Source organism: Cinclus cinclus, chromosome 21 (assembly GCF_963662255.1).
Source record: "Cinclus cinclus chromosome 21, bCinCin1.1, whole genome shotgun sequence".
In the NCBI taxonomy this organism is placed as follows: Eukaryota; Metazoa; Chordata; class Aves; order Passeriformes; family Cinclidae; genus Cinclus; species Cinclus cinclus.
In genome coordinates this window covers 10,106,325-10,134,323 of record NC_085066.1, presented here as the reverse complement: position 1 = coordinate 10,134,323, position 27,999 = coordinate 10,106,325, and the positions used below count along the sequence as shown (strand labels likewise).

At 45.5% G+C, this 27,999-nt stretch overlaps 1 protein-coding gene across 3 annotated transcripts; it reads left to right on the top strand.

Moving 5' to 3' along the window:
* Nucleotides 1-167: 167 nt before the first annotated feature.
* NDUFA10 (NADH:ubiquinone oxidoreductase subunit A10) lies at nt 168-26,717 on the top strand. 3 transcript variants are annotated; one of them, XM_062506673.1, is made up of 10 exons: nt 168-281; nt 1,151-1,319; nt 1,711-1,926; nt 2,010-2,096; nt 3,012-3,133; nt 4,534-4,613; nt 7,652-7,706; nt 11,296-11,381; nt 16,815-16,923; nt 26,296-26,717. In XM_062506673.1, the coding sequence occupies exons 1-10, from the start codon at nt 180-182 to the stop codon at nt 26,362-26,364; spliced, it is 1,095 nt and encodes a 364-aa protein (XP_062362657.1). In that variant the 5' UTR covers nt 168-179; the 3' UTR covers nt 26,365-26,717. The 3 variants fall into 3 exon arrangements, with proteins under 3 accessions (XP_062362657.1, XP_062362660.1, XP_062362658.1); XM_062506676.1 differs by lacking the exon at nt 1,711-1,926; XM_062506674.1 differs by lacking the exon at nt 16,815-16,923.
* Nucleotides 26,718-27,999: the final 1,282 nt, after the last annotated feature.

The following is a 27,999-nucleotide window of genomic DNA, read 5'->3' as shown; positions in this document are numbered from 1 at the left end:
TCCCTATCCCCACTGTCCCCACTATCCCCTCTCCCGCCTGAGCCCACCCGGGCCGTGGGCGTGACCTTTCGCGAGGGGCGTGACTTGGGGGCGTGGCCTCCCAGAGTTCGTCACCCCGGAGCACCGCCTCTCCTCCTGACGTCATCACGTCGCGCCGCCGACCTCCGCCCGGCACCGCCATGTCCTTGTGGGTGTCCCGGCTCGTCCGGGTCGCGGTCGCACGGGGCCGGTGGGGGAGCTCTAAGCCGGGCAGCGCCGCGCTGGGCTCCGTCCTGCCTGGGGTGAGTGGGCTGGGCTCCGTCCTGCGGGGGGTGAGCGGGCAGGGCTCTGTCCAGAGCTCTGTCCTGCCGGGGGTGGGTGAGCAGAGACGACCTGGGGCCGGGTATGCTTCTCCCCGGGGCTGGGCTGGGCTGTCCTGTCCTGTCCCTTGGAAAGGGATATTCCCAGCAGAGATCTGGGAAGGGTGGCTAAATGCGAGGCAGACTGGGGCAAATGCGGGAGAGTGGAGTGTAACGATCTTTGATTGTGGCTGTGGTGCTGCGAGGAAAGGAGTGTTCAATAGAAATGAACGTCCCTGTGTGTAAGGGACCGCTGCACTGCTGCAGAATGAGGTTTGTACAGTGTATACCAGGGTCTGTGGCAGGCCCTGAGTAGGGCTCAGAAAGATCCTGCCTTCAGCCCACAGCCAAGGGGAACCTTCTTGCCACCTCTCAGAGATCGTGGAATAGTTAAGGCTGAAAAAGGCATCCAGGGTTACCAAGTCCAGACTTTTGCCTACTGAGCCATATTGAAATAAAAGTGTAACTCTCCTGAGAGTGGGTTTAGTGTTATTATATGCCCAAAACCACACAAAATACAAGCAAAAGTCGGATGTGATGTCTCTCTTGGGAGCTCTGGGTGTGTTGTATCTCTGGCCTTCAGACTGAAAATTGTTCCATGCTTTCTGTCCTCTCAGCCTTTAATTTCATGATCAGCTTCCCAGCCTAACCACTGCTGCAGCTGCTAAGTTGAAATGACAGTGCTGAGGTTACTGCGTAAAAATTCTTTGTGTTAGATGTGTAAGAGTGTGTCCTGTCTGTGTGTCTGAAAAAGGTGTGTTTTCAGCTAAAAACCCCTCCAAATCTACTGATTTCCATGTATTCTCCTCCAGGCAAGAATCCATACCAGCCCTGAGCAGAGCCTGCAATATGGGTGGCTGGCCTATATGTTGGGAGACAGGGCCAGCAAGAAGTTCACAGAGCACAGCAAAGTCTTCACGGTGGAGGGCAATCTGTCCTCTGGGAAGGGCAAGCTGGCCCAGCAAATAGCAGAAAAGCTGGGTATGTCTCACTGGAATGTTTGTCTGAGAGCTGACAGAGTTTAATGTGAGTCTTGTGCAGAGGGAGTTCTGAGCAGCAGTTCTGGACTGGGACATGCCAGAGGGAGTGGGGAGAGTTTTTGTGGGTGAAGTTTGGGATGGGCATTTATTGTGAGTGAAGCTTCACTTGTAATGGAATCGGTGTGCTCCTGGAGAGCTTGGATTTTCCACATGGTTGTTCTTGGAACAGCTGAGCTCTCCTTGGGCAGTGGCAGAGTTTGGGTTCATTGCCCAGAGGGGTTGGGGCTGTTTGGGAACAGGAACAAGGAACAGGTGTGTGTTCAGTAGCTGAGGAGGTGTTTGCTGCAACTGAGCGCAGCTTATTTCTGCTGTGGGGTTCTTCTCCTTGTCAGGAATGAAGCACTTCCCTGAGGCAGACATCCACTACCAGGACAGGATCTCGGGGGGTGGGCAGCTGCTGCCTGACAAGTTCAATGGTTTCTGTAACCTGGAGAAGTTCTACACGGACCCCAAGTCTCCCGATGGACACTCGTACCGTATGCAGTCCTGGATCTTTGGGAACCGTGTCCTGCAGTACACCGATGCCTTGGAGCACTTGCTCAGCACAGGTTGGGGAGTCACAGAATGCTTGGAGTTGGAAGGGACCTTGCAGCTCCTTTTGTTCCAACCTGGAGCCTGTTTTCCCTTGCAGGTCAAGGCGTGGTGCTGGAGCGCTCTCCCTATAGCGACTTTGTGTTCCTGGATGCCATGTTAAAGCAGGGATATGTCCACAGGAGATGTGAGTTCCTGCCAGCAAAAGGAAGCTGTTTTGCCATAATCTCTGTGAAGTCTGGTAGTTTACTTTACTTTAAAAAAGAAACAAAAAAAAAAAAATCCTGCTTGGAAGGAGGGACTTCTTTAAATACTCAGTATTCATGTGTTGCTGGGTGGAGCCAGTCTGGTCTTAGTGGCAGTGAGAGGACAAGAGATAAATTGAAATGCAAAATGTTTCATTTGTAAGGAAAAAGCCTTTTTCACTATGGAGGGAGACAAACCGTGGAGCAAATCACCTGGGATCTCCCCCGTGGAGATACTTAGAATGTTGTGGGTGGAGTTCTCAGCAGAGCTTTGAACCAGGTGATTTGGAATGTTCCTCCCAACCTGAGTGTTTGGGTTTAGGGTTATGGGCACTGAGTAAATCTGTTCTTTTGGCTGCTCCTGAGGTGGATGCAACTGTTTTCTTGATTGCTTCCTGGTTTTGCAGTTGGATTTAAGAAGCGTGTGTTTGCTTTTTACCACCTGCTGTAAGTTGCTGGGTAACTTTGAAAGCTGGTTATAATCATCTACGTGTCTTCCTGCTCTGTACTGCTGAGGTAGCAAAGCCCAGCAACCCACAATTTAATACAGAATTTGGATTGTACTGGGATCCCTAGGGAGCAAACATCTTGATCAGAGCTACTGCTGCCTATTGTCTCTAAATGGTGGAGGAAAAGCTGAGATTCCTCTGAACCCGAGTCAGGAATAAAGTCCCTCTTTGATATAACTGGGTTTAGATTCTTAGATCTCAGTGCATGGAACTTCTCAGGCCATAGTTTATTCTGTAAAATTCCTGAATTCTGTTTGAGGAAAAGCGTAACCTAAACTTTCTCTGAGCCCAGAAGAAGAGACTGCAAATACAGAGGTGGAAAATGTGATTTATTTGTGTTTTTCACAGGCCTTGATCACTACAAAGAGGTCAAAGAGATCAGCATTTCTGAGTTGCTGCCACCTCACTTGGTCATTTATATAGATATGCCTGTCCTAGAGGTGCAGAAGAGGATTCAAGAGAAAGGCAAGGTAATTTGACCTCTGATTATTGCCCATTTATCTCTTTGCCTTTATTATTACTTGTCTCTCACAACTGCTGCCTGCTAATGTCTGCTGTAATCACACCTTATGTGTCAGTCCTGTGGGGTTTGCTGCTGAATTCTTCTTCTGAGGAGCTGCTTGTCCTCTGAAGTGTGAGATCTGTGTGGTGGTGGTGACTCTGTGGCTATTCTTGTATGTTTGCTTTAAAAGAAGCAAAAAATCAACTTTGTGACTGCATCAATATGTTGTCATTTGTGGAATGAGAATTTTTGTAAGAGCAGGTCAGTTTTATACCAGGCTGTGTAGCTGCCACTTCAGGAGCTGTGGGCAGGTGATGTGCTTCTTGCAATGCACTTAGAGATGATGCATTTCTTATTCCTGAGTGGCAGGAGCCCAGCTGGGCTCCCTGGCTTCTGCTTCCCAGTTGACTGCTTCCTCACACCTGTGCTGGGGTTCATTTGTGAGTCATCTGGGATCAGCAGGTTCACTAAACTCCCTGAAATCCAGCAAATCACTGCTGGATGACTGCGTTATTGAACTCGTCTTGGCTCAGGAAAGCTGTAGGGTGCTTTTGGGAATGACTAATCTAAATAGGGTTTGTAATTTGGGGCTTTCCCCCCTGGCCTTTATTTGATGTTTAGATATTTGCAGATCTATTATGAGGATTAAAAGGTATTTGTTTTGCCTGTTCAAAGGCTGTGGGAAATGCAGTTTAGCTCTGGGAAACCTGATAGATTAAAAGAAAGCTTTGATTTATTAGAAAATTCTCAGTTAAGAAGTTGTTGTATTGGGGGAACTTGTGAGTTTTTAGTTCTTGTGAGCATGAAAATAGGTGACATTTTTGAAATATTTGGACAGAAATTGCTGACATAGCAATTTGTGCCTTTTTGTGGCAGTGCTGAGCTTTGTAGGGCTTGTTTGGGGAACACATGGTAGACCAGAGGAATTCCTGGTGTTTTGCAAATGTGGCATTGAAAGTAGACTGTGTGGAAAACAAGATGGTTAACAGCAGGGATGATATCCATGAAATTTCACAGGAATTTGGAGTGGGTGTCTGCCCATGCACTTGTCTGAAACTATGGGAATAGGTGCAAATTTGGACTCCTTATGGAAAAGGTGTACTCAGTCTTCTCCTGTGTTCTGTGTGACTGTTGCAGCTCCCTGGAATATGGACTTAGCAGGGATGAAGCTTGGAAAGCTGAGGGCTGCTCTAGATATTTTATGGCACGTAAGGAATTCCAAGTGCCTTAATTATTTGAAGCTTTCACTGATGTGCATGTGGTTCACTTGGAAGTTTGACTCTTACCCAGAGTGAACCCTTGGAGTCTGTGCTAGTGGGAAAAGAAAGGAAGCTAATTCCACAACTTTTTCTGCCTGTTTGTTTGTAGCCATATGAGAAAAAGGTGTCTCCTTCCTATCTCCAGAGCATTGAGGATGCTTACAAGAGGACCTTCCTACCAGAGATCAGGTTAGCAAAGCCAAATGTTTTGCCTCTTAGGTCTTTGAGGAAAAATGTGTGCAAACCTTAAAATCTCTGCCAATATCAGCAAATCATGTGCAGAAATCCTCCTTGTGATACAGGATACACTATTGTGCCCTAATGAAGGGGTGCTGCATTCACAGCATAACAACTGTGTGAGTGTAGCTACCTCTGCCATCCTAGCACCCTGATGCCACCATTGGAAGATTAAAATGGGTTCAGGAGTGATGTGGAGAATGCCACAACTATGGCTGTATGTGTTTGCACGACCTTAGGAGAGAGTGATGCAATACAAGCTTTTCTAGGTGTTTTTGGGAAGCTTTAGGGCATTTCTTTCCTCAGAAAGTCTTTTCAGTTGTCACAAAATCCCAGAATGGATTGGGTTGGAAGGGAGCTTAAAGCTCACCCATTCCACCTCCTGCCATGGGTAGGGGCACCTTCCACTGTTCCAGGTTGCTCCAAAGTCCACCCTGGCCTCGGACACTTCCAGGGATCCAGGGGCAGCCACAGCTTCTCTGGGCACCCTGTCCCAGGGCTTCCTCACCCTCACAGGGAAGGATTCCTTCCCAGTATCCCATCTATCCCTACCCTCTGGCAATGGGAAGCCATTCCTTGTGTCCTGTATCTCTCTGGGCTTCCCTCTCTTCCTCAGTCTGGGAAGCAAAAGTGTGTGCCCTGTAAACCTGGGATAAAACAGAGCTTGCCAGCTCTCCCAATTCTTTTAGAGGAGCTCTAGGAAAATTAAAATCCTCCTAAAAATCTAAAAGCAGAATTGTGGTCCCTTATACTTCTGGAAGGGAAACTCTCAAAGGGTATCAGATGAATTAAGTGTGTAAGTCCTGGTGTGTGCAGGAGGCTGATGGAAATCAGAGTAGATTCCCAGGTGTTTTGTAGCCTATGTGTGCCCCTGTGGTACTTGATCCATCTCCCCAGGTAGGTCAGTGTGATGGCTCTGTCAGCTACTGAAGTGGATAACTCGATATTGAGCTTGTCACTCATGCAGGCAGGGGTTGGTGTCAGGGGTGGCCAACAGCCTCCCTATGTGTCCCCACAGCCAGCACACGGCTCCTAGAAGGGACTGGGAAGCCTTGGGAATGTCATCCCTGTGAGGGCAAGCTGGTGCAGTCACTGGTTGGGAGACAACTGCTGCTTGTTGTCTGTATCACATCCAGCCCCACATACATCCTGTGGCAGTCAGTAAGGCTGAATCCTGAATCCAGCTGGAATTTCACCTCTTGGCCATCTGTATGTACCTGGTCAATGCCCCTGTCAGGCCAACCTCCTCTTCTTGGCAGCCTGGCAGTGGATGGGCTCCCAGCAACCTGTCACACTGGTCTGTCTCTCTCTCCCCTGGCTCTGGGGCCTGGCAGTGTGTGAATCCAGCTCTGTGCACCTCAGGGTGGCTCCAGTCTGGGATAGATGCAGAAGCCACAGCTGCCTTTAACTGTTTGCTGGCAGTGGTACAGGGAGCTGTGTTCATGCCTGGCTGTTACCTCTTAAGTCTGCCTCGTTTGATTCCCTGACTCCTGGGGGTGCCTAAAATCTGGTCCAAATAGGCAAGCTAAAAAGAGAACTGCTGAGCAAACTCCTGCATGCTTTCCATATTGAAATTTGTTTGCTTGTTCCTTGAAAAGCAGTTTGCTACTGGGCTGTTTAACTGGAGCAGCCTGATGCTGCCTAAAGTAGCTTATAGTGGATTTTTGCTTTAAAAGTGATGCTGTCTTTCTGGTTGACTTGTTATGAATGTCTTTAATGTTTTTATTAGTAGGGATTTGTGAGCTGGGTGCTGTGGCAGGTACTGCCTGGTGATTTGGAACAGACAGTGTTTGGGTTCTGTTTGATTTGTCTCTTTTCCTGGAACAGAGCCTTAAGACTGGTAATATTCTCTTTCATATCCAGCACTGCTTCCACTGAGCAGCTGTTTTCTCTTAAGGAAAGCTCTGATAATCTGCAGAGTGAGCAGCTGTTTTCTCTTAATGAAGCCCCGATAATCTGCAGAGTCAAATCAAGAGATGGGATCAAGTGATTTGATCAGCATCCTTAATGCAGTTGCTGGTGTCAGGCTCTGCTGAAGGCTGACCTCTCCCTTGGGCTGATATTGAGGAGAATCTCTTATTCCAGGTGCCTGCCCCATTCCTGGAAGTGTCCAAGGACAGGTCCTACAGGGCTTGGAGCAACCTGGGATAGAGGAAGGTGTCCCTGCCCATGGCAGGAGGTGGAACAGGATGAGCTTTAAACTCCTGTCCCACCCAAACCATCTGTGATTCTAGGAATTTTCCATCATGCTCCTAAACTTTGCTGTGTGATGTTTGATATAATGTCCACATTGGGCTGCTATTCCAAGGCCTTCCAGGTTTTCCAGCCACAAACAGCTATTGCTGAATGTGGCTGAACATGTGTAGTGTGAAAGGTTCATTTAGAAACTCCTGTTGTGGCTCTGCTCTGCAAGTGCCTTTTCTCTGAAGGCTGCTGGCTGATGAAGAAAACAATCTTGTAACCAGGAAACATTACCTTTTAAAAATTATTTTACACTAACAGATCCTGATGCCTGCATTTGTATTCATTCAGCTAGCTCAACCTGAGTAAATAGTGATAAATGAATAAATTCTCCTGAAATGGCTCACAGCAAGTCATGCACTTGGAAGAAGGAAAGTCTACTGAAGTTCTGGGTTAGACTGAAAATGTCACTTACTTTTAAGGAGATTGGGCAGCTGTAATGGGGGCAAGTATCCACATTAATTAAATGGAAACAAATTCACATGTATGGTTTTTAAAAATTTTTTTCAACTGAAGTTATGTAGATATCTAGGCCATCTGCCCTTTAAAAGCAACTTTCCATCAGCAAAGAAGCAGCTCTCAGGTGCAGCAGGAATTGTTGCAACAGCTGGGAGCAGTCTAAAAATTTGCAATGATTCTGGTTCGGTGTTTGTGCGTTTTAACTTCATTTTTGATCCCTTTTTTTGGGGAGGGGGGAGGATGGGTAGAACACTTTTATCAGGGAAACTCAATTTCTGTGTTCTTTGCAGTGAGAGCAGTGAAGTTCTGCAGTACTCAGCAGCTGCAGCTGAGGATGTGGAGAAGGTAAGTTTTGCTTTTCTGGGAGTAAGTTTAATAGAATTCTCTTATTTCAGTAAATTTCCCCCTTCATGGAGGGTTATTAACAGGATGACAGAAGCTTTTTGCTTCACCATCATTAACTTTTCTCTCTAGCTGCTGTTCCCTGAGGAACAAGGCTTTTGAGACTCTGGACAGTTTTTTGGGTCCGTTTCAGTTCTAGGCATAGATTTCTGTTAACAGTAATATGATGTTAGCTGCATAATAATAATAATAATAATCCTATATGGAAGCTTGCTAAGGAGTCATCCCCACTTGGGAGGAGGGAGAGGAGAATTTGCCTGTGGACAGTGTCTCCAAGGGCTTTTTGGGTCTTCATCCTGATGAGGTGAAACTTCTGCCCTACTTACACACAGCCCAAACTGCCTCTCCTCCTATGTTATGTGCAGTGTGATCTTGGCAGAGAGTTGAGATAGATATACATACGTGTATATGTATGTATGTATGCAGTAGCCTGTACCTCATTAAGCTTATTAGCTTATTCAGATCATGCATTTTAATATTTAAATTATTATGTAAATTAAATAAATAAACTATCAGTCCCTTATTCAGACTAAAATTACTTTTATTTGCCTGAGGTGTTTTTCCAAGTTCTGGTTATATGACTGTTGACTGTGTGAAGCAGAAAATATTGGTAAGGACTTCCCTGGTCCTAAAATTAACACTCCATACCCCCCCCCCCCCCCCCCGTAGGTACACTGCTGTGTGTCTCGGGGCCTTTTGGTTCCCTTTATAAGAACAGGGTTATGTGCCACATTTTGGGTCATCTGTTGTTGTGGACAGATTTTTTTGGGTGCTCCTGCACTTGATAATAAAGGTTATCATTAACCACTAGACCTGTTGGGTAGTGTGGGTTTATACCCCTAAAAAAGGGCTGGTGGCTTCAGTGTGACAGCAGATAATAAATAGAAGAAATACACAAAACGTCAGGCTGAAATGAACAAAAAACTGAGGTTGTGTTGTGCATAGAGAATCTAGAGCAATGAGTTTTTTTTTTTTCTGGACAACAACATAGAAGCATGGGTAGGAGTTGAGAGCTGTGGTGTTTCAGGATGGGTACTTAGGGAATTAAAGGAAAGTTGGGAAGGGAGTCAAATGCCTGTTTTTTCTCTGTCCTCCTCTCTGGACACATCTCCGAGTGGTCAGAATAAAGCAGATTGTTTCCTCCTTAGGTTTTTTTGTAGTAAACCCCATTGCTAGAGATTTGATTTTAATCCATTAAATTGGGGTTTAAAGTCAGTCTGAAACTCTTATTCAAGGAGCAACTCTCTCGAGGTCGGCAATCTTGTTATTGCTCTAAATAGGGTCATCAGATGCACCAGAGGAGTCCTTAATTTTCTTGGACAAATCTGGGCTAGGATTTATCATTTGGAAGTTAAAGTACAATGCCACAGAATGATTAAGGGTAAAAAAAAAAAAAAAGACCCTGTAAGATTATCCAGCCTATGATACTGTCTGTCATTGTTGGGAGTTGGTGGTAGATACTGGTGTGTGGAATAATTCAGTTGTTTTTCCTCCCTTTTCTGCTCGGATTCAGTTCCCTTTTGGGGTGACACAGCAGAAATTTGGAAATAAGGGTTGGCAGGAGGGCTTTGGCTTGCAAGGTGTGTGTTTACACAGGTGTGTCCTCTTGACAGGCAGCAGTATTCATTAGCCCACTCCTGTCTGTTTGCCTGGGGATTGGGGAGCTGATTTTTTTTTTTTATGCCTTATAGTTTAATAAGTTTTAGCTTGCTCATAGCACACATACACAGCTTCAAAATAATTTTTTACATGTCCTGAAAAGGTCAGTTGGGGTTTCCTGTTGTAATTAACTTTGATTGTGGTGGCTGAAGGGTAATGGGTGCTGAAATGAGCTTCATTAGGATGTTTCACACTTGCATAGGGAGGGTAAAACTGGGAGTACAAAGTTACCTATATGTTTAATTTCTTTTAAAGCCTTGGATATTTACTGCTAATTCCTAGGGGATGCTAGGGCATTCCTTGTAAATTATTAAGAAGTTGTTCTTCTGTTTGGGCAACTGATGCCATTGTTAAGGAGCTGCTGGGAGAGATCTTCTGACATCATGGTAACAGTGAGCAAAAGTAATTTGGATATAGATTCTTCTTCCCTTGTAGCACATTGTGAGCCCTATTGTAGCAGTTCTGTGATTAGTGCTGTTATCAGGTGCAGAGAGTTTCCAAAGCTTTGCAATGGAATAGAGAAGGAACTGCTTTTGTTCAGCTTGTCAGTTATATAATTCAAAGAAATAATGGCTGTTTGAACTAACCTTACACCTTTCTTCCTCTTATCTTGGAGTTACATTCCAGCAGTTTGTGCTTCAAAAGTGTTTATTCAGTCATGTCCAAGCCATTATTTCTCACCATGAAAACAATTCTGGTAAGAATGGACCTTTATAGTTGAGGCTACTTTGTAATAGCACTCAGTTATGTTTTAAGTGGTAATGGCTGGGATTTAGTGTTTGCAGGGAATAATTGTGGTGGACTGAATATAAAAAAAACAAGGATTTTTTGTTTAGCATTCTGTCACTTCATTGCTGACATGTGCTCACCTGTCGGTGGGTTGACAATGTGCCATCAGGAATTTGATTGTGACCTCAGCTTTGTCCTTTCCCTATGGAAAAGGTCTCTGGAGAGGGATGTTTGGAGCTGTAACAATCCAGTCCTTCACAGGTTGCTCCAAGGTGCTGTCTCCACCTCATCAGGCACCTGAAATGTATCCTTCTGACACCAGGGCAGGTTTCCCTCAGCTCCAGGCAGCTAGGTGTGATAAGCAATTACCTCCTGGAGCAGCAGAGCTCTGTTTTCTGGTGGAACCAGGCTGTAAATAAAACCTGGGGTTAATGAGTTTGGGGATGCTGGAGGAATGATTTGCTGAGCTGGTATTGCTTGTTTGAAGGGTTCCAAGCTGTGAGTGTTTCCTTTCATGGGTGGGTGAGTGCTGATGGCTGATGAAATCCTGAGCCCTTGGACTCATGGCTGCAGCTCCTGCAGGCCTGAGTTTTCCAGCCTGAAACGTGTCTTTAAAGTTTCTGTGCTGTGAACCACACTGCATGGAGGCAGATGCCACACCAGCTGCCCTGCCTATCTCAGGAAATGTGTTACTAAGCCTCTCTGGGAATAAAACTGACCAAACTATTTTTGTAACAAAAAGGCACTCAATTTAGACTCTTCTCCGTTTCTTCCTCATTCTCCTTCAGGGTGAGGTTGTACTTTCTTTGCTTTTCAGCCCCAGTGGTAGGTTAAGGAAGAATGTCCTGGATCAGGTAAGAATGTGGCAACAAGGCACCTCTCAGCCAGTTTATTCCCTGACATCCAATACTGAAAGCACAGGAGGTTAGGAGATCTTCCATGTGTGTGCCCAGTGCTCCTAGCAGGGCCACAGCCTCCAGAAATAGAACTGGGAGATGATCATGTTATCTCTAGACATTTGCCTTATTACTACAGCTTTAGAAGTCAAGCTTTTCTCATTTCTTTAATTAACCTGTTTTGATTATTTCATTGGTCTTTTTTTGGCTCAAACCACCCCTCAGTGAGCTTTCTTTTCTGATTCCAGGTAATTGAAGACATCGAGTACCTGAAGTTTGACAAGGGGCCATGGGTGGAGCAAGATGATGTTTCTTTCCATCACTTGAGACTTTAGTAAGTGTGATGTCATCCAACCACTGAGCAATTATTGGTATCAAATTCCAGGGAATATGTTCAAAGCCATGAGTTTTTAAAGGTGGGGCTGTATTTTGTAATATTGGTGGTTGGCACTGGAAGGTGGTGTGACATATTTACTGCTCTTTGATGAGACTAGAGGCTCCAGACAAATTTAAGAGTGTTTTTTGTCAAAGATCATTATCTGCCCAGTTGGAAGAGATCAGACTCAGACAGTGGAAAGTGACTTGTTGGAATAGAATTTAATTTGATTTTAATAATTCTTTGCAAGTACACAGTATTTAATTTTTCAGTTTTGTTTATATAAAATACAAAGATACATAGGTAAAGAATATAGCTGCACTTGTAAGGCTGTTAATACCAGAAGTGAGACGGGCTCCCCAGTTTGCTGCAGCTTCAGATTGAATGTGCAGGTGGAAATTTCAGTGTAGTTATGTTTTTAAAACAAAATTTAAGAATTGCATTATTTTCGTTGTTTTCTGGTTGCCTCACAGGTTGATAGAAACACATTTTTTTTTTGTCTGTCTGCCCCTAAGTTTATGACTTTGTTACAGGTATTGGAGTAGCAGGTTAAACATTTTTGCAGACTTGTGATATTTCTTGCATTTTACTTTTCTGTGCTGTTACTTCAAATGATTCCCTAAAAAATAGAGATAATGATCCTATTGTATGGTTTTTCTATTGAAAAGTGAAGGTAGATTGCAGAAGAGCAGTGCTGGGTGGTGTCTGAGAGGAACAAGTAATGATTTGGGTACATTTTATGTATCAAAGATGAGGATGCTTTGTGTAGTAATTGGAGGATAGCATCTGGTGACTTAGGCCCTAAAGTTATCACAATCCGACTTCCTTTCAAAGAGGGAAGAGGTTGCTTGTATTCCTGTAGCTCCACACTAGTGCAGCTATTGGCAAAGGATTATTAATTGTGCTGAGTAGGAGGGAGTTGAAGGAAACCTTACAATTACAGCAGTGTGTTAAGATACTTTATTAAAATTCTATTTCACAGTTTTAGAAGAGAATAAATTGCTTTAAGGACTCAATTTTTCATTGAACCCTGGAGGAGGGTGAGATAATTTCCTGCACAAGGCTCTTGTCACTGTAGGTAATATGAAATAATTTCTTCTTTTGGCAAAAACATGGGGCTATTTGAAGATCCCAGAAAGCAATAAACTGCTTACTTAAAGCACAGAATCATGAAATATTCTACGCGTAAGGGACCCACATTGAACATCAAGCCCAGCTCCTTGGGTTTGCTTTTGAATCTTTCTTCAAAAGATTCTGGGCTGTCAGACCATCGATAGAGGGGTGACAGCACATCCTGTGCCCATCTTGAGCTTGTGCCTTGCTCAGCTGAGTGAGGAAGTCCTGGGCAATGTCTGGGGCAGCCCGGGAAGAGCTTATTTGTAAAAATGTGTGTGTTTGGACATGGTCTTTCCCCATGATAACTCCAGAAATGCAGGGATCCTGCTCCAGGCCGGCCGCGTTGAAATTGCATGCTGGATTCAATCAGCCCAAGTGGGAGTCCATGAACCTTAAGTTGATACTTTTATCAGTTTTTCCAGTGCCCGAGAAGCAAAGAGCCCATGGTCCCCACAGGCATGCAGGTGTCCGGTGCCTGCTTGTGTGCTGGCACATGCTGCTCTCTCCTGGGTGTTCCTGGCAGGCTCCAGCAGCTCTTCTTGACCGTTTGGGTTGGAAAAGCTCTCTCAGATCATGGAGCTCACCTTTCCCTCAGCACTGCCCAGCCCACCGTGAGCCGTGGCCCCAGGTGCCACACCCGCATGGCTCTGGAACACTTACAGGAACAGTGATTGCACCACTGCCTGTTCCAATGCCTGAGCACCCTTCCTGTGAGGCACTTTCCCCTGGTATCCGATCCAAGTTTTGCTCTGCTTGGTTTTCCACCTGCAGTTGCTTTCTTTGCTGACCTTCCAGCTCTTGGGGTTTTGTCAGCCCTGCTGTTCCCTTCCATCTTCAGCTTGTACCAGCATGTCTGGGGGAGCGGGGTGGGTGAGCCGGGCTGAGGAGAGCTTCTTTATTGCACACCTATGGGGTCTAATGCGTGGAGACCCCAGCAGGCCCTCGGAGTGATTAATGCAAATTACCCAGCTAATCACACCGGTGAGCCGCACCCATGGGCAATCAGCTGCATAATGATCCCTTTCATCTCCCTGCCCTTAAGTGCTCTCCCTTGCCCTGACTTCGTGGTTGTGGGATCTCGGTAAATGGTGAAAAAGGGCTGCTTTTGTGGCTTGGAAGCGGGAGGGATCTTGCAGAGGATGTTTCTTCTCATCTTCCCTTCCTCTCCAGCAGAAACCATTCTGGCTTTTTAAATGTCTCAGGGAACTCCTCTGCTGCCACTGCGCTGTCTCAGGCATGTTTTTATCTGGGCTCTTCCCATTGACATCTGTCCACACGTACTGCAAAATGAATCACGTTTGGGATGAGGAGCTGCACGCTGTGTAACCTTGCCTGCCTTACTTGGTCAGCTCGTGGGGGGAACTTGCTGTGCTTGTTGCATCAGACAGCTGCACAGCTAAATCTGGTCTGTCCCTGCAGCTCCTTCAGAATCTGGGAGTGAGGAACAGAGACCCTGAAGCTCTGCTTGGCAGTGTAACTTTGCTTAGCAAAGGGAAAAAGTGTCCCTGTTTTAATGTCTGATTGCAAACAGCAGGACTAGAGGGGCTGGCAAGAGGTGTGTTGGACCTGGCTTTGGAATTTCTGTCGTGGGGACTCCAAGAACCTCATGAACTGTTAATTGTAAAACTTCTGGCCCTGTATTTTCTTTAGCACCTTGGTTCTCTTTCCATCATAAAATCACAGAATCCCAGAAAGATTTGGGTGGAAGGGACCTTAAAGCCCATCCCATCACTCCCCTTGTCATGGGCAGGGACATCTTCCATTATTCCAGGTTGCTCCAAGTCCTGCCCACCCCATCTCTTTGCTGCAATTGAAACACTTTGTGATTTCCTCTTTGCAGTGGCTTGTCTGGGTCTGAAGAGCTATTGTTGCACTTTCTCCCCTTTTCTTGCATAACATTTTGGAAAGTGGTTTTTGTTCTTAGTGTTGATGGTGAATGTTTGCTCACCAAGGCAGTGGTTGTGCCTCACCTTGGCCATGCCATACCTGTTTTGCCTGGCCAAATGAGGGAATTGGAGTCCCTTTGGCAGAAGGAGGAATATTAATTTCATCTGTCAACACAGAGCTTATCTGGGATGGTTTTGTGGTGTTCGCTTTTAGGCCAGCGAATGCTTTTAGGTCTCTCTTGTCATGCAAGTTTTTGTGACTTTGGGTGTTGAGAAATCACAGCCCAGGCTATGCAAACTCAGGTTTTATTGTTGGGTTGCCTAGTTTATTTTTTCCTAACCAGTCTCCTTTCCTTACCCCACCTTGTACCTTTGGCAAGGTTCATCAGACTCTGAAGTTTGTGGTGTGTGTCCTGGTGTGGGCTGCCTGTAAGGGAAGCAGGAATTCCTCCTCTAAAAAGTAGGAATCTGTCAGTCCTGATCCTTCTGCTTGTGCAGTTGTGCTGAATAAAGTGTATGAATTAGTGTGTAATAGGTGTTTTTGGAGAAGAGATGAGTTATCCATTGGTGTAGGGTGATTCCTGTGGAAGAAGCATAGTTAAGGTTAGGTGAGCTAAAATTTATTGTCCTTGAAGTCTTGGGAGCACACAGTCACTTATATCTGAAAAGGAACTGAGAACATCTAACTTAATCTGGAAGGTAAATGTGCTGTGTGCTGAGAGCTCCTTCAGGAAAGTCTGGTAACATTTCATAAAAGCATAAATAGTAATAATTTTCTGCTGGAGGAGAGAGAAAACATGAAAGAAACATAAAAGGTGCTCATAAATGCTTCCTGCTGAGCAGGGAATTAGTCCTGGCAAGTGGCTGTGGTTTTGTGGTCAGGCAATGTTGTGGCAGGTGTCTTTGGGTGTGCTTTTGCTTAGTATTCCAAATTATTTCTGAAGGTGCAGAGAACATGGAGAAGCCACTAGTAGCTTTCATTATTTTCTTGTGCAAAGAAGTTTCGGGGCAGCAGGTTTGTCATTTGGCCCTTAACTAAAATTAATTGTGCCTGGGAATTGTCCTCTCCAAGTGGCTACTTGGCTAATATTCAGGAAGGAATGGATTCAGTGCAGAGTGGGTGACCACAAAACCTTATTTCCGTGTGTAAAGTTACGCTTTATATATGCCTGGACTGCCTTTTGTGCCTTCCAGCATGTGAAATACACTTTTAATGTTGTTGAAGTTAAATAATTTTGCAGTTTATAGGAAGCATCTTTGGTGTTGATCCTGATCTTGGAAAAGGGCACTTATCCTTTCCTTCTCCCATCCGAACTTTGACTGCATTATTGCATTTCCATACAAATCTGTCTGTAGTGGGATAATTTACAGTGTGAATATCAGGGTATGTTAGCAAACCAGTTCAATTGTTGGAACTCTTCATTGCTGGGAGGAAGTATCCCAAAATTTATGATTTGGGGGTAAAAATAATTGCTTGAAGATGATGAACTTGGCTTTGCTCAGGGCATGTCAGTATTTGTTGAGAAATGGAATTCACTGAAAACAACCCAAGGTGCAGAGTTTCTGGTGTTGAATTTAGGGTTTGGTCAGTGCTGACTGAGAAGGGATGTGTTTTTGCCAGCCACGTGCAGGTGGCACTGTCGGCTTGTGGCCAGCCACAGGCAGCAGGAGGCTTTCTAGCAGTTTCTCAGGCTTTTAAAATTCGGGATATCTGAAGTGCTGGTGCTGTGCAGAGTGGCTTTGTGGTGGATCTCGAGATCCATCACTGGAGCTGCTGCAGATTCTTCTAGGTGTTCCCAGGCAGGATGCTGGAGACATTGTCTCCTTCCAGACCCTCTCACTGTCTCAGTACTGGTCCATGTAGGATGGGAATTTAGCAAGGTAGTGTGTGGCATTGAATAAAACCACTGTTTTTTACACTGCTTTTATAGAAAGCACAGAAGCCAGAGGGGATTCTTGGAGAAGGGTCCCAGGAGAATGATGGAGCATCTCCAAGGAGGAAGAACCTGGGAGGGGAAATGGAGAAGCAGAAAGGTGGAGCAGGAGCAGACTGCAGGCAAGGATGAGGGGCAATGCATCATAGATTTGTGAGGAGAAGGATAAATGTTTGGGAAACAGCCCAAACCTCTGGAAGCTTTTTTGAACAGAAAAGTATTCTTTAATCATAGAACGATGATCATGAATCCTAGAATGGTTTAGGTTAAAGCCCATGCAGTCCCACATCCTGTTGTAGGCAGGGACACCTTCCACTGGATGAGGTTGCTCCATCTGAGCTGCATCCACCTTGGTTCAGAACATTTCCAGAGATGGGCAAGCCACAGCTTCTCTGGGTGCAGCACCTGCCTGTTGTTGGGGCAGGATTTGAACTGAGTGCTCCTTTTCCTGTCAGTGTGCAGGACAAGTCTGCAGTGCTGGATTCAGTGTCCATCCCACGCTTCGTCCCCGAGATCACCATCGGCGGCTCCCAGTTCGACAAGATCTACTATGAGTACCGGGCGGTGAGTGCTGCTGGGGACAGCCAGGAGACATGGCCAGGGTGCTCCTGGCTGCCGGGGTCATCCTGCCCATTACCACTGGGAACTTCATTTTGCCCAAATCCCCACCTTTTTTAAAGTCCAGCTTCCCTCCAAGAGGAATAGTGAAGCAAATGGTTTGCTTCATAAGCTGATTTTATCTTCCTGATTGTTTTTGTTTGTTTTTTTTTGTTGTTGTTGTTATATTTAGATATGGACTAAAGGATGAATGGTTTTCATTTGTTTCTGTTTCTCATGCTTTGATGAGTCTGTGACCTCTGAAATCTAAAATAATCCCTTAAGTCAAACAAGAAAATCGTAAACCCATGGTGTCTCCTTATCGAATGCTGAGGGAGGGGGTGTTTTTTATGAGGAGGAATGAATGCTTCCTTGCTTCCCCAAAGTGCTGTTCCTTTAAATAGAGTGTTTCTGCACATGGGCATGCATCCAAAGCCTGTTGTGCCCAGTGCTCTTGCACACCTCATGCAGGCTCCCACACAGGGTTTTAATTAGCTCCTGCCTTGCTGCTTCTGGAGACAGCATCTTCCAGTATCCCTGGAGCTCTGCCCTGGTGCTGCTCCATGGGTTTCTGGCATGGGGGCCTTTCACCCCACGTGGGGCTTGCCTAACAACCAGGTATTGGAAAAGCTCCTTGGAGAAGTTGTGGAACTGATGATAATTAATACTGAATGGCCAAAGTTACAGGTGAGCCTCTGTTTTCCAGCTGGGTTGAAATCTTCTCTGCCACTTCATCTTATTATTTTCCAAGCAATCCTGAAGACAAAGGGAAGAATATACAATATAAATTGTTAGAAACCATGATTTGCACAATCCAAGCACCATAATTTTTCTTTTCCTGTTAGTATACAGTCTCTTACTGAGATTAAAATGTAAGCTACACATTTATAGACTTGTTTGGAAACTGAACTACCAATGTTTTCTTCTGGAATAGACAGAATATTCCACATAATTTGTTTCTCCTTGGCTGGCTGTGTAGTTTAGAGGTTCCTGGGCTCACACTGTTCTGCCTCATTTGAGATATGACCTTTCCATCTTGTCAAAAGGGTTAAAGCTAAAGGTTAAAGCAGCAGAAAGCATCTGAGGTTGTCTTAATAGGTTTGAAAACTCCCTGGTCCAGCTGAGAAATTGCTTTCAGGATTTCTTCCTCCTTGCTGTCACATTCTTAAATCCAAAACTTGAAGCTCGGGCTCAGGATTTTTGGAGCCCTTCCCTCTGAGAGCTGCCTGTGCTGTGCACCATAGATTTGGGCAGGATCTGCTGTATGCCTTGTCTGTAGCACACAGCATCTATCTGCACTGCCAGTGCCTTTCTTCCCTGAGATGAGAGGGTTTTTTTGGGGCTGAGATGTCCCTTTGCAGCGGAGCTGGGAATTACTGAGGCTGCCTGACACACAGCTAGATGTGACCTTGGTGCTGTGTACCGAGAGCCGGGGATGAGACTTCTGAAAGTCTTTTTTCCTCTGGCTGTACAGCAGCACATCACTGTTTGTGCTGGCAGGAAACTCAGAATGTCCTGGCTCATCCAGGAACTGGCTGCCAGGAGAAATTGGTGACTTGCCTTGCAGATGTAGCAGAGAGTTGCTTAGGAGTAGGAATATGGGTACCTGGGAAGGAAAGCTGTGCTCTTAGATTGCTCTGCTCCATGCCAGTTAGTTGACAGCTGAAGCTGAGCAAAAAAACCATTGCCAAAGTATCATCTCCCTTCTGCAGCCTTGTTTGTAGGTCCTGATGCAGGAAAGTGCTGTGGAAAGTGATAATGTCCTTTGGAATCGGAAGGAGTTGCTTGTTTGAGGAAGTATTCTGTTAAACTTAGGCTGCATTAATATTCTTTTTTTCTCTTCTGAGTGCTTGGACACTTGTCAGCCTTCAGTGGTATGGGGGCGTACAGGGATAGTGCACAATGCAAAAGATGCTGAGTTTTCCTGTTTTCCATCAGCTGCTGGAGGGAGAAGCACAGAGCCTACCCCACCTGCTGTTTTATGTTCTGAGGATTGCATTCTTTTTGCTGAAACTTTGAAGAACTGGATTTTTTTTTCCCCCTTCCAACTTTGTTTAGCAAATGAAGGGCTGATTTTTTTTCTCAGGCGAGGCCCCTGTGCAGAAGTGATCCAGCAAGAGGCCAGCCACCACAGGCACAGAGAGCAGATGAACTTCCAGACACCCAGATTTGGGCTGGGAGGTTGTTGGGTCTGTAAAGAGGAAATCACTGGCCCCTGCCTTGCCGGTGTCTGTGCAGGGATGGTCACACCTGTGCTGCCACTTTGGCATTTGAAGATAAAGGGTTTAGACTCACTTGTAAGTAAAGTTTAGACTGACTTGTAAGTAAAGACCTTAATTATGGGATAATTACAGAAGTTTAACTTTTCCTTGTGGGAAATGTGTGCTTTTAAAGTTGGTATAATGATGTTTACCACATAAATACAATGATTTGGGTAGGGGATTTTTTCCCCCTGCAACTACTTCTAAATCCTTGATCTCTCCAATAGGCAGCAAACTGCTGCGCTTTTCAGAGCTCCATGCACACAATTCATGCTGCCTAATAATGGTGGTTTCCAGGGATTTACAAATTCCAGGCAAAAGCTGGGTTTTGTTCAAAATATTAATTAGAAGCAACCAAGAAGGAGGAGGAGGCGGGAGCATTCTTCAGAGTTCAGGATTTTAGTATGTATGCTTTTCCATGAAATAATGAAGTGGCCACATACAGTTCTGAATACTCAAAACTCACTTTTTAAAAAATGCTGTCCTCTAAGTTTCTTCCATAAAGGCACTTTTCATGTGTGAGGAGGTGGCTTTTTGCAGCCTTCTTACAACATGAAGTCCTCTGGCAGGGTCCAGGAGTTCTGCTCAGGGATTCCAAAACTTCAAAGGACACTTTTCTGGGAAGGGAGAATGAACCTTTCAGTCAGGTTCTGTAGATCAGAGATAAGCACATTCATTCTTCAGGAAAGCAATATTATTTTAGGAGCTGTCAGGCTAATAAAGGCTTGACTATCCTTTTTTTTTTTTTTTTTTTTTTTTTTTTCTTCTTCCCCCCTTAACTGCTGTATCTCTGTGCACACAAACCCCAGGGATAATGCTCCAAACTCTGTGTGCACCCTGTAAAGCTGGAGCACTTAGGCAGATGTGTTTGCAGTGAAGATGAAAACAAGTGGTTCTGTTTAATGGAATCAGTGTACTTAAATAATATGCTTCACACTCTTGCTGTATCTCCTGGAGTGGGGAAAAAGGGCATCTTTGACATGCATGTGCTTTGCTGTGTACATAAAAGTGCAGCTCCTTGCTGGAATTCAGAGAATCAAAAAATCACAGAATGCTTTGAGTTGAAAGGGACCTTAAAGCTCATCTCATTCCCACCCCCTGCCATGGGCAGGGACACCTTCCACTATCCCGCGTTGCTCCAAGCCCCAATGCCCAACCTGGCCTGGGACACTTCCAGGGATCCAGGGGCAGCCACAGCTGCTCTGGGCACCCTGTGCCAGGGCCTGCCCACCCTCCCAGGGAAAATTCCTTCCCAATATCCCATCCATCCCTGCCCTCTGGTAGTGTGAGGCGATTCCTCTTTGTCCTGTGCCTGGAAAGATAAGAGAAGGCTCTCATTTCCCTCCCTGTTTTCCTTGGTGGAAGATTGCTTTTGTAATACAGGGATGCTGAGCATGAGGCAAGGAAAACTTGAGCAGATCAAAGTCCTGGCTACTGCTGTGAGGTGCAAGCCAGCTCCTTCCAAAGCTCAGCTGCCTTGCCAAACTTCGCCCGGTTCCTCATCCTCCTCCCTCCTGCCTCGGGGCTTGGGAATGTGGGTCTGGCAGGGCCCTGCAGTCCTGTGTAGCAGCAAGCAGAGCAGAGGGGAATCCCACACTCTTTTCCCAGGCTTTTCTTCACTCTTTCCCATAAGGGTGCAGCCTTAGCAGGGGAAATCCTCCAGTGTCTGCCGTGCCTCCAGGTCTGAGGTGGTTGCAGGGCAGTAGCTTTGAGAGGCAGAAGGTGAGCCTGCAGCATGAGTCAGCTCTGTCCCACAGCCCAATAGTGAGAGTGCTGGAAGAGTTTGTGTTTGCAATGGGAAGCCACAACCAGCCCCAGAGGGAGGGCATTAAAGGAAGACTCCCCAGGTCTGAGGGGCCTGAGGGCAGCCCTGGCTCTTCTTGGCAGCTGTGGGGCTGAAGGTGGCTGCTGGCAGGGCCCTTAGTTCCCCATCTCCACTGAGAGTGCAGGGAGCTTCTCACATAAAAATCTCCTAGAAGAGCTACAGAATGAATATTTGAGCTTTCAGAAAGCCAGAGTCTAGATCGACAGCAGGAACAACTCTGGCCTTTGCAGGAGCAGGGAGCTTAGGATATCTTTCCTTCTCCATGTTTGCAATCGTTGCTATAGATGCTGCCTTCTGTTTTTTCTCTCCTGCCATTTTTTTGTTTTGGCTTGATGAAGCTTTCATTCTTTTTAGGATTAAGATATCCATTCCTAATTCTGTTTTAAAGGAGGTGTTTGACATCTGTAATGCCCAGCCCTGTGTCCTCTTGAATCCAGGAAGGAATGAGAGCAGACACTCAATAAATTAGAAGAGGCTTAATTTAAGGGTTTTTTTTTTGTTTGTTTTGTTTTGTTTTGTTTTGTTTTTTTGTGTGGATTTTTTCTTTCTTCTCTTTCATCACTGCAAAAATGTTTTAGCCCTTTCTAAAGTAACAAGATGTTGCCTGGCTAGGTATCAGTAAGACCAAAAGAACCTGAGGAATAACAAAAACATGAGAATGACAGTTGTTGCTGAAGGATACCTGGATTTCCTCCTCTTCCCACCTTCCCACTTCTCCTCTGCTCTCACCAATCCTGTCCATATGGGGAGAGAGTATGAGAGCCCCTCTTTAGGAACAGGCAGCTTCTCTACCCTGCTCCTCCTGAAAAGTATCATGGACAGTTAGCAGGAATATCTATCCCAGAAATAGTAGGGAATAAGCCTGACAGACCTTGAAACTTTCTCTAGTCTTGGGCTTGGTGGTTGTGTCTGTTATATTTTATGTGATGGCCCCTGCTGTCCCAGGCACCGAGTACCTCTGTAAATCAAAAAGACAGTCAAATCTCACTGGCATTAAAGTAATCAATTTTCAACTTGATAGTCTGTCCCTGTGAAAGGAAATGCTTTTTTATGTGGGAGCACATCTCCCTTTCCCAAACCCCTCTCAATCCCATACCTGTGGAGGGATGTGATCCCCAGGGTAGATGTCTATTAAATTAAAATTGATTAGCATATAATTTAATAGGGGGGTAACATCTCCATGGACCTTAGACTGTGCTTGAGGTGTTTAACTGTGCTGTGTGGCTTGGATTAGTTCCTTGGCTTTTCCCTGCACTCTCTGGTGGGTAACTGATCCTCTTGGGGTACTTCTCTTTCCAAAGGACTTTTATTGTCTATTTTTCTAACGAATGAATGAAGGGCAGGACAACAGCCACTGAATAGTTGCAGCAAACTGGAATTGTTTTAGCCTCAATTCAGTGAAACATTTGGATGCTCTTGTTTTTTGGGCTGTGATGGATGTTAACAGCATTGAGGGTTTTATTGGAGTGAGGCTGTCTGTGCCAGGCCTTTGGGAACCGAGCCATGCACACCTCAGATGTATGTTTGGGGGTGAAACCACTACCCTTCCCTGCTTTAACTGCTGCTTTGGAACTCAGGATTAATGGGGTTGGAGAGGATCACTGAGCCCAGCTTAAACCCAGTAGTGCCAAGACCTCCACCAACCCATGTCCCCAGGTGCTACATCCACTTGGCTTTTAAATCCCTCCAGGGATGGGGACTCCTGCGCAGTTTGTGCCAAGGGTGACAGCTCTTTCCATGAAGAATTTTTTCCCTACTACCTGATTCCAATGTCCTCTCATGTATCTTGAGGCTATTTCCTCTTGTCACTCTGGGGGAGAGACCGACCCCACCTGGCTACAGCCTCCTTTTGTGCAGCTGTAGAGAGGAACCAAGGGAGGAATAATAAGAAACAGGAACCAAACCCTCCTAGAATCCAGCCAATATCTGCAGCTCTGTGTTCCTAGATTCTCTCAGATTTTAGCTGTGTGCCTACAACACTACCAACCTTTTGGAAGCTAGGATTTCTCCTGTAAGCAGCAGTCATCTGCTCTCAGCAGTGATGGAAGGGGCTATTATTGTGGCTGTTCTAAACAGCCATTGAAGGATGAGGTTGGGATATTGATGAATGAGCCTGAGCTCCCAGAGTAATGGCTCTACTTTTAAGTGCTCTTTGATCTGTGCTGCTCCAAACAGGCTAATTATAGAGCTCCTAGAGCTGTGGAGCCCAGCTATCAGCACAGCGCAGTGCAGCAACAGAAGGCAAAACCAGCAATTCTGGTTGTTCCCCAAAGGCTGGAAAACAAGGCAGGCTCCTCAACAACCTTTCCAGGTGGTTAGAGTTCTCCAGAGCTCTACCTGCACATGCCTGCTGCGGAATGATCTGGAGCAAGCAGCTGGCTGGAGCTGCTTGTTTCTCCTCCACAGCCTCTGCCACTTTATGGGGCTTTTCATCATGTGTATAGTTTTGACAGGCACTTCTGTGGCAGATTCTTAATTTAACTGATGAGATGGTCTTGTTTTCATCTCTTTTCCTAATGGTCTTTTAAAGTTGAGCAGTTTGATGCCTTTGAGCTGGCTCTAACTGTGGGTACAGCTCATTTCAGGAGTTTCATGCTCTGTGTGGTGGATTTTATCCTATCCCTCTGGAAATAATCCTTACTCCCAACTTTTGGGTTCTGTGCAGTGTAATGCAACAGGCCAAGGCTTCATTCTCTCTCAATTTGCATGGAGTGGAAAAATTTGTTCCTTGGTGACCTGGCAGGAGCTCAGCCTTGCCTGCTGCTGCATGGATGTGGGGGAGCTCTTGGGCCTGGTGGGATCTGTGATCATAACATTATGGATTGGGTTGGGTTGGAAGGGACCTTAAGGCTCATCTAAGCACCCCTGCCATGGGAGGAGACACCTTTCACTATCCCAGGGTGCTTCAGCCTGGCCTAGGACACTTCCAGGGAACTTGTACTGCAAGACAAGGTGAATATTCAGTTCCTCTCTGTCGTCTCAGCTGCTGGCAAGTCCCATAGAACTTTTTGCTGTCTCCTTTTCATCATCTCTTGCAGCCAGGCTGCCCAGCCTAGACAAACCCAGCAGCTTCAGGGCTGGTCTCTGATTCCCAGCCCTGCTCTTGTGCTGGCCAAGAGCAGCCTGGGAATTTCAGTTGGGTGCACTCTGGGGCACCAGGCTAACCAGAACCAGCACATCCTACCCCTTGCCCTGCATACCCACACCTTCCCTAGTGCCCCTACCACTCTTGTTCCAAAGCATGCAGCTCCTTTACTGCAGTCACAACTGGAAAACGTGGGGTTTGAAGAGCATGCTTTGGGGAAGTGGTCTGTGTCACATGTGCAGCTCATGCACAGAACATCAATTCCCATCCTTCTGCTTCCTAGGTAATACAGGATTTGTTTACTCTGCTGCTTTTTTGGTTTTTTTTCTTGCTATTTTGAAAGCTTATCTGTAACAAATCCCCAAACTCTCCTGCCTTTGCCAAGGCCCACTGTGAATGATGGAGTTATGGATGAATACTTATTATAACACTTGCTTTGATGTCTCGCATGTCTTTAACCGAAGGCACACAGGGAATTTGTTTTGGATGATGAATTTGAATTTTGTTGGGGTTGATACTGTAGCTTTTTAAAGAGGGCAGATGTACCCAGAAACAAAACTGTAAACGGCTGTATTTTCCCAGAGATCTCCCATTGCTTTAATAATCTACTTATCTGGGAATCTCTTCAAGTATCAAAGGGCCAATTATGTGCTGCATGGAGAGGACCAGAGAGGGCTGTTTTTGTGTCACAGGCTGGTCACAGGAGTTCTTATGTCCTCCCTGGCTCACTGCTGGAAATCTGTGGGGCAGAGATAGTAATCATTTATTTTCATCTCCCATCTCTTCTTTGCTCAGTGGGGGGGGACTCTCAATAGGACTGTGTGGTTTCTGCTGATGTTTAGACAAGACATTAATTAATTAAAAAACCTCAGAAAAACTGATCACAAATGGTTTGTGGCAAAGCAGGGTGGGGACCGCCTTGTGGAGGAGGTCAGGTCATCTGTCAGCTTGATTTTTAGGGAAAGAAGTGTCCTGTTTTTTGACATTCAAGTGAATATAAACAACTCTTCCTCCAAACAACAGGCTTCATCTTTTATTAAATAGCTCATTTTTGCAGCCTGAGTACAGATTTTATCAAGACTGCATCTTGCTTCCCTCTGCAGGGGCAGCTCACCCCAACAAGATCCTCTTACATGTTTGTTTTGTTTTTTTGGGTTTTTTTTTTTTTTTTTTTTTTTGTTTTTTTTTGTTTTTTTTTGTTTTTTTTTTGAAAGGACAAATCCTCAGGACAGGTCTTGGGTCTTGTGTGAAACCAGTGTTTGTGTAGAGACAGAGCAGATGATCGGTGCTTAATTATTTGGAGAGGCTGCCAGGGAATAGCCTATTTTTAAAGGTAGAGATTTATTACAGCATCTTTGCTGGCTTCAGCCTTTCTCACCAAACTCATTGGCTTTTTTTCTGATGCTTCGCTTCTGGGGTCCAATACTGAAGCTCATAAGTACCCTGTTCCATTTATTTTTCATTCCTGGAGGTAGGAATGGATGTTCTGGAGATGGATTATGCTTTTGGAACCAGGGTCTCGCCATCTCTGGCATGGCAGGTCTTGGTCAGTACCTTCCAAAGGGTGCTGCTTCAGCACTGAGACTCACAGGCTGCTGCTTAGGTCCCAGGCTACCCTTGAAATCTGGGTAAAGTCTTCAAAAAATCTTTGGATTTTTCCATCCAAAAGTGGTTTCTGGCTTTGCTGATGAAGGCAGGCAGATACTGCTTTTGCTTTAATGAAGTTAAGTTCAGCTCTTAAAGGCTAAATCTGCAGTTTCATTTGAACGGTTTAATTTCACACGGTAATTAACTCCGTATCTCATGCATGAAGTATTTCATATATTTAATAACGTGTGTGCCTGTTTTGGAACACGATTCAGTTCCTCTCCTCCATGATACAGTTAGGGGACCCATCTCACTCAGGGTGGGAGGAGCTGGGTGAATCCAGGTGGAATGCAGTGCTGAGATCATTGGCCTCGTTTCCATACATATATTATGGGTTTTGTATCATGGTTTTTGCAGTCCCTTCTTCAGCTGCATAGCTCAGTCTTTTATGAGAGATTGATTTTTCTGTTTTATCATTACAATATAAAAAACTATTTCTTGTTCTGTACATACCATGAGGCACTTCAGAACTTTCTTTGGGGCATGCCCAGAGTTCTGACTGAGCTTTCTGCTTTCTTTAGCTCCCTGGGCGTAAGTACAAGCCTGGCTGCAACGCTGACGTTGGGGACAAGTGGATCTGGCTGAAATGAAATCTGGTCCTGCTGGAGTCCTGGCCAGGATGGACCATGGGACCTCAGGGAAGAGGAGCCACGTTCAGTGCACCTGCTCCATATCTCTTGCATGGCACCAAGGAAATGCTACTTAAATAATTTCCCATCCCCAGGAGAGGGGAGTAGACTCCCGGAAGGAAAACCACTTCATTCTGGTTTGTTTTTCCCTGAGAAACTTAGGGGTGTTGGATGGTCAGTGTGGGATAGCCAAGTGAGCTGGGGGCAGGCTCAACATCAGAGCTGAACTTTCTCTTCCTCAAGACTGTGGCCCATTATTATCCAGGATTATTGTTGTTCTGCTGATTCAAGAGAAATTAAACCTTTACCCTGTACCCTCTTGGTCTCACAAAGTTAATTTTTTGCTCTGTCATGCATGGTGTTTTATGAAGTTCATTAGAAGCACCAATGTGTTCTGAAAGGCACTGATTGGACCTCAGCAAAGCATAAGAAGCTCATTGAGAGATGGAAATAAGTGATTTCAATTCATAGAGAAAAAAAATCTCTGCTTAAAATTATTAAAAATAGTCAAAATAATTGCCAGCAGTTGTACTCACAGCCTCTTGCTTTGATTCCATTATAGAGCCAAATGTTTGTTGGGTATAAAAGGCAATTATCATTTTTGCAAGTCCCTAAAAGTCCCAAGTTGGAGGTGTTTTTTAAAAAGAAAATACTTATTTGGTATTAGTCACAGAAATTAGGTATCTTGGCATTGGTTCAAGCACCACTGTCCAGATTTAGGCTGCAGTTAATTTTGCATTTCCAGCATGGGGCTCACTGCTTCAGTTACTGAGGATACGTGCTGCCAGGCATTCCAGAATTTAGGGCAGTGCCTCGGAGTTAAGCAGCCAAGTCTGGCTCATACCCCTTCTTGTATCAAACCTAGGATGAAAAGAGTCCCTTAATGAGAACCTTGGGGGCCTGGTGAGACACTGGATGAAGGAGCAGTGGGACAGAAACATGCCTCTTTTTGCTGATCCTGTAGCTCTTTGTTTCCATGTTTTGTGCCTCATCCATTTGTCCACTGGGAATGGATGCTTGAATCCTTCAGGACCCACAGCCAGTGCCACAAAATCCTGAGTGTGAACCTCCCCCCATCTGCCCAGAGCACCATCTCCCAGCTCTGAGGGCTGTGGGGATGAAAGGAACACTTGCTGTGGTTTTGGGATCCCTCTGGAGGGTGCAGCTCTGTTTGTACACGTGTGCTCCATCCTGGTGCTGCCGACTTCTCCGGGTGCTGGGATTTGCTTGGCAGCATGTGCAGCCTGATGCCCGATCTGGAGAGGTGTTTGGAGCTGGGGAACCTGCTGTGGGACACTGGGGGGGGGGGGGGGGGCTCACTGTGGTGCAGAGCAGCTTTAGGAGCCTTCCCCACCCACTCCAGCAGCATGGAGGGCTGAGCCTTGGATATACAAGATTTTCATTCTAGTTAGGGAAAACAATGCATGAGAACATGCGTCTGGACAGGGGTTTTTTTTGTTTTGTTTTTGTTTTTTTTTTTTTTTATTCAGTCTTTTAACTCTGCTTTAAAACTGTTCATAAGCTAAATCTGTGAAGGAAATAACTTTCTCTCCCCTTGGTGTAGAAAGAAGTGCTAGCTGTTTTTCTCTTCCCTCC